Genomic DNA, 9733 nt, shown 5'->3' with positions numbered 1-9733 from the left:
TTTTGAGATGGGGTCTCGCTCTGTCACCCAGGCTGGAGTGCGGTGGTGTGATCTCAGCTCACTGCAACCTCTGCCTCCCAGGTTCAAGCAAGTCTCCTGCCTCAGCCACCCAAGTAGCTGGGATTACAGGTGTGCACCACCATATCTGGCTAATTTTTTCTATTTTTAGTAGAGACGGGGTTTCACCATGTTAGTCAGGCTGGTTTCGAACTCCAGACCTCAGGTGATCCACCCACATCAGCCTCCCAAAGTGCTGGGATTAAAGGCATGAGCCACTGCACCTAGCCTTACCAATTTCTAATAAAAGGTTATTTATTTCATTTGTAACTTTGTACATTATTCCACTCAGTTAGGATAGAAAGACTATAGCATAAACCCTATAACCTCAGGGGCCTGGGATAACATTGAGGCTGGATTGGAAAGTCCACAGGTAGGCTTAGGGCTTTTCCTGACACGGGGACACCAGTTAGAGAATCCTTACAGAAGTTGACTGCATTCTGAAGTCCTCCCTGAAAGTTCTCTAGCTTTGTTAAAAAGTCGGTGGTACCCCTTATACCTCATTTGTCCTTTTCCAAGTAAGTCGAATTCAAGATATGCAGTTGTGCCCACTTTTCCATGGACCTCATGGCCTTTCCAAATACGCTCAAAGTCACAAGATGTTTTGAAGGTAGAAAATGGCCTAAGGATGGTCCAATGGTCACACAAAGCAAATTTAACACTCAGGGGTTTGGGCTAGGAACAAGTCATGCAGTCTTAAGGTAATGCTTATGTATGCTGTAACCCCAGTGACCACTAGGTAATACCCCATGCCTAGGTGGACTTACACAGACTTGACTTTGCTTTCAGTAGGTGGCACTAGTCCATTACATAGCATTTTGGATGTCAACAGGATTAAACTATGCCAAAGCATATTTCACCTCCATAAAAAAGCTACTTGCAAGGCCGCATTCTGGATGTTTCTAATAAACAAGTATAATGTGATTATCTCCATAAAACAAATCTGTGACTAAATCTTCCAGAATTTTATGACTGGATTTTTCAGTTTCTAACTCGGTCTTCAGGGTTGGTTTAACACAAATGAAAGCCTGAGTATATGTATGGACAATGACCAGATCACATATGGTGAAATATGAAAAAAGACAGAAAAGAGTCTTAGTAAAAACCACTGGTTTGGATTTGATTTGTGTGTGTGTGTGTGTGTGTGTGTGTGTGTGTGTGTGTGTGTTCTATGTCTTCTGCTCTTTGTCATTGAAGACTAAAGCCTAATAATTAGAATGAAAAGTAAACTGAACAACACATTACCACTACCACTACTACTAATTATAATAATAGTTAATTTTGAGTATTTACTATATGCCAGATACTGTTCTAAGAATTTTTTTATTCACCTGAATCCTTGAAAAAAACTTATGAGATTGATACCATTTATTACAGAATTCCAACCTACAAGTTTTGTGACAAGAAAGTCACAACCTGGGAAGTCAAACCACAGCCTCTGGAGCAATCAGCTCAAAAGGTCAGGACTTGGTCAGGGACTGCCAGCTTCTCTCTCTCTCTCTCTTTTTTCCAACTCAGGACCCACCTAAGAAATCCCTAAACCAATCATGTAAGAAGCTGTCCCTCTAGATCACCTGCCTCCAGCTCCCCTATGCCAATAGGCTGCAAGCAGAGCATAGCTAAAGCCTTTCTTTTTTCACTATTGCTAAAGAGTAATTGCATGGGACAGAGTTAAATAAGCAAGGAAAACTTTATTCAAGACTATTGCATTAGCGGCCAGGCATGGTGGTTCACACCTGGTATCCTAGCACTTTGGGAGGCCAAGGCAAGTGGATCATTTGAGGCCAGCAGTTTGAGACCAGCCTGGCCAACATGGCGAAACCCCATCTCTACTAAAAATTTTTTTTAAAAGAAAAAAAAAAAATAGCTGGGTGTAGTGGCATGTACTTGTAGTCTCAGCTACTCAGGAGGCTGAGGCAGGAAAATCGCTTGAACCCAGGAGGCGGAGGTTGCAGTGAGTCAAGATTGCGCCACTGCCCTCCAGCCTGGACAACACAGCGAGATTCTGTCTCAAAAAACAAACAAAAAACCAAAAACTATTGCATTAGGGAGAGAGATTGAACTCAATTCCTTTGAAACAAAAGGTGGGAACGTTTTAAGCATTAAGGTGAGCTAGTGAAAAACTACAAGACAATGTTAAAAGGGACACTGGTCAATATGATTATGCCATCTATGTTTGCTGATTGGCACTTTGAGAAGCTGAGCTTCCACCCTCCCACAGTGACTGATAGTTAGAGACCTCTGGGCTTTTTGTTTGTTTGTTTGTCTGTTTGTTTGTTTTTGGTGATTACATTTCAAAGGAATGGCTCCTAGGTCCTTAAGAAAGACATTCCTGGATCTTTCTTAGACTTACATTTCAAAGAGGCAGAGAAAGAATTTACAATTGAAAGTCGTCTAAAGTAAATGCTCTAAGAAAGGGAAAGTCAGGGACCTAAGTCAAGAAGAAGCTTATCTAAAATTTAGTCAAGCTGAGGAATTGGTAAGATCATCTTGGCTACTACAAAGCTTTCCTATTGCCCTACCTGCCTTCGCTTCCCTGCCAAGCACAAATGATGCTGGCTGACTCTTTTATTATACCAAGCTCTGCAAACACAGCCTCTGTTTGTTCTATTCTTGGGAGGGCTGCAGTCTCCTCAAAGACTCTTGTTCTGTTTTTTGTTTGTCTGTTTGTTTTTGAGACGGAGTTTTGCTCTTGTTGCCTAGGCTAGAGTGCAATGGCACGATCTTGGCTCACCGCAACCTCCATCTCCCGAGTTCAAGTGATTCTCCTGCCTCAGCCTCCCGAGTAGCTGGGACTACGGGCATGCGCCACCACCCCAGCTGATTCAGTATTTTTAGTAGAGACGGGGTTTCTCCATGTTGGTCAGGCTGGTCTTGAACTCCCGACCTCAGGTGATCCACCAGCCTCGGCCTCCCAAAGTGCTGGGATTACAGGCATGAGCCACCGCGCTCCGCCTCTTGTTTTGTTTTAAGGTTAGAAATGTAAGTTTGAATTTGGTTAATTCCTTGCTTTGAAGATAACCAAGTCTTAATGTTTTATTTGTGACTACTGGCTGCATAATGCCTGAAAACCAATCATAACTCCTTACTCTCTCCAAAGTAATCTGGACTTTATCTTCATCTAGAGAAATATATTCACAGATTTGCCCTCCCTAATTACAGAGCAAAGTACTGACTGCAGTTACGGAGCAAAGTACTGACTGCAGTTATAGAGATGTCACGGTGTTCAAGAGTCACAGCCCTTTGTTTACTTATCTGAATCAGTTGATTCAAATTCTGGCTCCACCTTTTCCCCACTCCTCTCAATTCATCACAAGTGGCTGACAAGTTCTGACTCAGCCTGCAGAGTTGCAGTTGTGCAATATGTTAATGACTTCCTGCTTTTTCACCCTTACAGGAGTTTTTGATAACGTATTATTTCATATTCCTAGAGAACGAAATAGCCACATTTCTGAAATAGTTTGAAATCCAATGGTGAGTCAATGGTTCATTAGGGCAAACTTTCAAATAATAAGGCTCTTTTAAAAAGACACTATAAAACTTCATAGAGATCTCTTTGCCAATTTACCAATTCATATCCTCTATCTTTCACCCTTCTGTAATCTTTAAGTGTTTTCAAAATTCTACAAATTATTATCTTCATGGCATTGTTAACAATTAATTGGGAACACAGAATAAAAAGAAAAACCTTTTAGTTTTGGTAAGTGACAAAATAGAATACAGAACTAAATATGAGAATATGTCAATGCTTCTCAAACTTTAATGTGAATCATCCAATGATCTTGATAAAATGCGAATTCTGATTCAGTAGATCTAGAATGGGGCCTCAGATTCCACGTTTCTAAAAACCTTCTTGGAGATGCCCATGCTGCCGTTTCACAGAACACATCATGAGTAGCATCAGTATATGTTCGTTTATATAAAGACAATATTCAGGAATATACAGAGGTTACATTAATACTACTTTACATAGTTTAGAAAAATGTATGTATATATGTAGGTATATACACATGAAGATATAATAAAATAAAACCATACTTGGCCAGGCATGGTGGCTGATGCCTGTAAGCCCAGCGTGTTGGGAGGTCAAGGCAGGAGGATTGCTTGAGTCCAGGATTTTAAGACTAGCCTGGGCAACATAGCAAGGTGCTGTCTTTATAAAACAAAAACAAAACAAAACAAAAAAACTCATATTTGAAACTTGCCAAATATTAAAAGAGATTTGGGGTCATCTGTAAGTTTTTGTTTCCTTTATTAAAATTTTCTTTGTCTTCATAACATTTCCCCAATTTTTATGCAGTGTGTATAACTTTTTCTTTTAATAAAAAGGTTTTTTTTCTTTTTCAAAGCAAAGAGCCACATCAAGTTTTATCGCCAAGCACTGGAAACGTCCAACAAAAATAAGCAGCAAGTCAAATGTAATGATTCCCAAAAGGAGATCGCGGTTGTAAACAAATATTTTTAAGAGAGGATGACACTTGCCTGATCCTGGTGGTTATGCGATTCTGACATTTGTCTTATGGTCACTGGAGTGGCTTCTGGAAGTCTTTGATGCGGTTCATCCACCTAACACAATTTTAGATAATCGTATTTTTCAGTGGAGTAGAGGTAAGATCAAAGAGCCAAGACCCAGCCATTCTCAGAGATTTCTTAGTATTGAGGATGCTCAAGTTTCACTTTGGATGCACTCCCAGGACACTTCTAAATGGGATAAGATTTCTCAGGCTCTTCAAATAACAGGGTTCTGCTTGGATCAGGAACATCTGTGAAGCAAATTCAACAGTATTTCGACTTTACTACTTTTTGTTTCCAATGAGAAAGAACTCTATATTAAATGAAATCTATAAACATGTTGCATGCGGTTAATCGGGAAGTTCAGTAAGCACTTTAAAAATAAATTTTCAGCCGGGCGCGGTGGCTCAAGCCTGTAATCCCAGCACTTTGGGAGGCTGAGATGGGCGGATCACGAGGTCAGGAGATCGAGACCATCCTGGCTAATACGGTGAAACCCCGTCTCTACTAAAAATACAAAAAACTAGCCGGGCGAGGTGGCGGGCGCCTGTAGTCCCAGCTACTCGGGAGGCTGAGGCAGGAGAATGGCGTGAACCCGGGAGGCGGAGCTTGCAGTGAGCTGAGATCCGGCCACTGCACTCCAGCCTGGGCGACAGAGCGAGACTCCGTCTCAAAAAAAATAAATAAATAAATAAATAAAAATAAATTTTCATTGCTTGAAACACAGTGAGGAAAGGAAAAAAAAAATAATTAACTCAAACATATTTGGTTTAAAGGAGTTAAGCTAACCTGGCTAAACACATTTTTGGCTGAAAGACAAAATGCAAACAAATTGTGTCTATTTTGCTTTTCTAGACAACAGGGCATCAGATTTAAAGCCCCAGAGGGAAAACAAACTAACCTGACAGGTTAAAGAAAGTATTCAAAGCTCCCATCTGCCCAGAACTAGGCAGTACTAAAATCTCTTCAATGACTGTTAAGCATAGTGTACCTTAGTCCTTTGAGCCTTACCATGAGTCCCTACACAAGACATGGAGGTCATTTCTAAGGAGTTTAAGAAATATACTTACTGATCCATTACAGGTTGGGAAAAGCTAGAAATAAGTCCTTGCTTTCAGGAGTACAGGAACAGTCTTATTAAAAACCACTGGTTTGACTTTAATTAGATTTCTTGTGTTATACAATTTCTGCTCTTTGTTACTAAACAAAAGACTAAAGCCTAGTTAGGATGAAAAGTGAACTAAATAATAACCATGCTAATAATAAAAAATGTAACTAATTTTGAGCATTTATTGTATGACAGGCAAGGTTCTAAGTATTTTCGTTTAACTTAACCCTTAAAAAAAAAACCCCTCTATGAAGTGGCTACTATTTATTGTCCCCACTTAACAAATCAGGATACAGAGGCACACAGAGATAAGGCAGCTTGCCCGAGGGCATACAGTTAATAAAGAGGTAGAGCCAGTTTTGAACCCAAGCAGCTGACCTCCAGAGCTTGCCTCCAGAGAAGGCAGCTGAGTGATGCTACTTGCCATTTTTGGTTATTGTGAGAGACTTTTTTTGTTCTCCATATTCAATGATCAGTCACCTGGGCATGTGATGATTCAACCAAATTAATAAGCTCAGGTCTGAAACTTATGTGCCAAACAGGTTAATCTACCATTGGAGTCAGGCAGGGTTGTTAAGGAAAAGAGATTCATCTTAAGGGGTGAATCTTTTCTACCTCTCAAGCAGTTTTGAACACAGATGAGCTCAGATGCTGAATTCCTCTCCCAAGTGAGGGTCTCACAGGCCTAAGAACTGCTAGTGATGATTCTCCAGCTGAGAGGCCTTGCAGGATTCAGGAACATTAAAGTGATTCTCTAGTACTTCTCACAAACATGAGTTAGAAAACCTAAGATATCGGCTGGGCGCGGTGGTTCACACCTGTAATCCTAGCACTTTGGGAGGCCAAGGCAGGGGGGTCACCTGAGGTCAGGAGTTCAAGACCGGCCTGGCCAAGATGGAGAAACCCCATCTCTAATAAAAATACAAAATTAGCCGGGCGTGTTGGTGCATGGCTGTAATCCCAGCTACTCGGGAGGCTGAGGTAGGAGAATCTCTTGAACCCGGGAGGTAGAGGTTGCGGTGAGCCGAGATCCTGCCATTGCACTCCAGTCTGGGCAACAAGAGTGGAACTCTGTCTCAAAAAAAAAAGAAAAACAGAAAACCTAGGATATCCTCAGTCATCTTTTGACCCCTAAGTGAGGGTCAAATAAATCCTCTAAAGGCCACCCCAAACCTTTAGGAGGGAGATGATCACATTCTTCATCCACTTGGTAAGCATATGCAATTACTATCTGTGTGACTTAGATATGCTACAAGACCTCTAGGCCTAGATTGGCTCATGAGTGAAACAGGAGCGTCTTATCTATCTGGCCTGCCAGAAGGCAAGAGGTGGATCAGATGATCTTTTGAGAACATTTCAAGCTCTAAACTAAAAATGAAGGCAAAAGGGAAGACTGGGGAAGGAGGCACCTTGCAACCATTTGCTCATCAAAAGCCAGAGTCCTACCTGCTTTGTTAATTCTTGCAGTAAATACTCCTTCAGGTGGTAAAGTGAAGTAGTTCACCTGGAGAGGGCTGCTTTGCTCCTCACAGAGCTTCAACCAGGCCAACTACTAAAGAGTTAATTCAGATGGTATTTAATAATAAAGAAGAATAAACAAAATAAGAAAAATTAGTTGTTTCAGCAATACCAGAAGAGATTTTTTTAACTACACCAGGAGATCAGTATTTTCAATCCATTCTTGACTACAGGTCTCACTAATGAAGAACTGAGGAAAAGAATAAGATATGCATTCATTTTATGGCAAACTACATATTGTTATTTACCTTTAAATCAGAACATTTGCATGCAGTATTTTTAATATTAAAATTAAAAATGTATGATAAATGCATGTTTACAGGACTAAATGAGCTATTGTTTGCGGTAAAGCCTTGTAAATGGAATTTCATGTTGAAATCTTAGTCTTCTGTCCCCAACTCCTTCTTTCCCTAGCTCCTCTCTTTTTCTTTCTAACACTGAAATGTGGGGAAGAAAAATGAAAAGTGCACATCAGAAGAGAGTCACTTGCTGCTTTGGTTTTATTTTCCCATTTCTTCTTACTTTCTGTTTTTGGCTTTTAAAACAAGCTTCTCTCCTTCACCCACTCCCACCCTCTTTGCAGAGAGCAGACTTCAAACTTCACTTCTGTTTCTAGGTCCTAAAGAGAAACAAGAGTGCGGGGTGGCGTGGGGGGAACAGAAAAGAGATCAATTGAGTTATTCCAAAATGCAAATTAACAACAGGTTTTCTCATCTCAAAACTCCCACATTCTGTCAATCTGAAAATATTTTTTCTCCCCCTCTTCTGAATGACTTAGGTCCCCACACCGCCAAGGAATTCAAGCCACAAAGGAGGTATTATGCTGCTTACAGTTATTAATCTGCCTGCCTGAAGCTCTGCGCCAGCCTCTCAAAAGGTTCCTTCTGTAGGTTAATTGCTGGTTGGAGTTCCCAGAATAGCATTTTCTTTTAAGGATGATCGCTCATCCACCATCCCGGAACATTTCTCGGGTTACTCTTTAGAGTTTAATCTCCTCGAGCAAGGTCCCTGGAGACGGTGAAACCCTCGTCTCCGTGGCGTGAACGCGGGGTGCCCCTGTTCGTTCCTGGAGATTCCGGGGTTCAGCAGCGGCCCGGTGTCCCCCAGGCTGTCCCTCTCTACTGCTGCGAAAAGTGAGCGCGGTCACGGAGTGCTCCTCAGTCCTGGTGGTCATGCGACCCTTGGCCCACGAGGTCTGCAACACTTCTTGTGTTAGCTGATAATCCTCCACCCGCACAAGCACGTATTTGGGTGGGTCTGCTGGGTCCCGCGGCGGGGCTACACGCCTGCCAGAAATTCGCTTTTCTCGTTGAGAGACAGAAGGATAGTTGGGCTCCTCGCCGTGGTCCTCTCCACCCGCCGCGTGAGGAAGGTCCTTTGCACCGGCCACCTTTTCCCGTTCAGGGTCCCCTTGAGTCCCTAACCACCTCTCTGGGTGCAGGAGAAAGAGTACTTTCTCTCTGACCCAGGACTCACGGTCCAATTCCTCTCCGGCCCAAGGTCCGAGGGCCCGACCTGCCGATCTGTCCTCGTGGCCGCCGCCCTGGCTTCGGCTCGCCCCCGCCGTCGCGGGATTCCGGGCGCCCGGAGCCAGCGGGGCCCCGCGCCCCACCTCGCGCGGAAAAGACCCGAGGTCCCCCAGGCTGCGGGAGGAGTCCATGGGATTTGCAGCTCCCTGAGGCCCTCGGGTCTCCATCCTGGCAAAAGGGTCATTCATTCGTTCCTTCTTTGGCCAGTTCAAGCAGCAAGCGCCTGCTGAGCTCCGGAAAGCGCGGGACCAGCCAGCCCTGGGTGTGGCCTCTGCCGCTGCCCCGGACTCCCAGCCCGCGAGAGCTGAAGACTGGATCAGCCCCAGGCCAACCGCGTGCGGAACCCGCCTCCTCGCCCTCCGCCTCTCCCACCTGGCAGCTGTCTAACCATTCAGAGGAAGCTTGACACAAGCTCCAGTCACTCCTCTTCTTCCTCCTACTCCTGTGCGGAGCCCTGCTCCCTTTGTCATTCGCTGATTCAGTCCCCTTTTACTTTTCACCTCTATCCTAGTTTCCCACCCACCTTTCGTTTTTCTCTGGAGCTGAGGCACAAAGGACACCCTTTCACTGCGCCCCCCTTGAAATGCCCCAAAGTGTGTTTACTTTCCAAGGACGCTCCTTGAGGTGAAGGAATAAAGAAATTTGTTTGCATTTTAATTATCTGATCTAATTCTGAAAAGGGTCTGTGTCCATTCCGAATCCACTCCCACCATGCTACCAAAATAATGGAATGTAGATCAAAGGGTCAGACTGAAAAGTTGAAGCCTTGGATAAACTGGTTTTGGTTTCTTTGTCCTTCTTCCTTTAGAATGCCAGAATCTGTATCTCTGGAGGACAGTGTGTCACAGAGTGTCCTCGTTGTCCTCCTCCTCCTCCCCCTCCTCCTTTTCTCTCTCTCCCTCTCTGTCTCCCCGCTCCCCCTGCCTCTTCCCCCCCTCCCCGGCCCCATGAGTCTCGCTCTGTAGCTCAGAATACAGTGCAGTGGCTCGCCTCCACTTTCCAGGCTCCC

General features: G+C 43.6%; 1 protein-coding gene across 2 annotated transcripts in view; it reads right to left on the bottom strand.

Moving 5' to 3' along the window:
• LOC105552656 (chromosome unknown open reading frame, human C6orf141) overlaps window positions 1–9602 on the bottom strand; it is an 11596-nt gene extending 1994 nt beyond the window's left edge. Inside the window, exons 1-4 of one of the 2 annotated variants that reach the window (XM_011998373.1) lie at window positions 8027–9602; window positions 7124–7814; window positions 6496–6727; window positions 4540–4820 (exon numbers count right to left, since the gene is read on the bottom strand). In XM_011998373.1, coding sequence (XP_011853763.1) covers window positions 8175–8912 — 738 coding nt within the window. In that variant the 5' untranslated portion in view covers window positions 8913–9602 and the 3' untranslated portion in view covers window positions 4540–4820; window positions 6496–6727; window positions 7124–7814; window positions 8027–8174. Of the gene's footprint in view, window positions 1–4401; window positions 4821–6495; window positions 6728–7123 lie in introns of those variants that run through there. The other variant, XM_011998364.1, reaches the window with a different exon arrangement.
• Window positions 9603–9733: the final 131 nt, after the last annotated feature.

The sequence above is a fragment of the Mandrillus leucophaeus genome, unplaced genomic scaffold (genome assembly GCF_000951045.1).
Source record: "Mandrillus leucophaeus isolate KB7577 unplaced genomic scaffold, Mleu.le_1.0 Scaffold1157, whole genome shotgun sequence".
Lineage (NCBI taxonomy): Eukaryota > Metazoa > Chordata > Mammalia > Primates > Cercopithecidae > Mandrillus > Mandrillus leucophaeus.
Note: the sequence above shows the minus strand (reverse complement) of the source record. Positions and strands in the feature narration are given on the sequence as shown.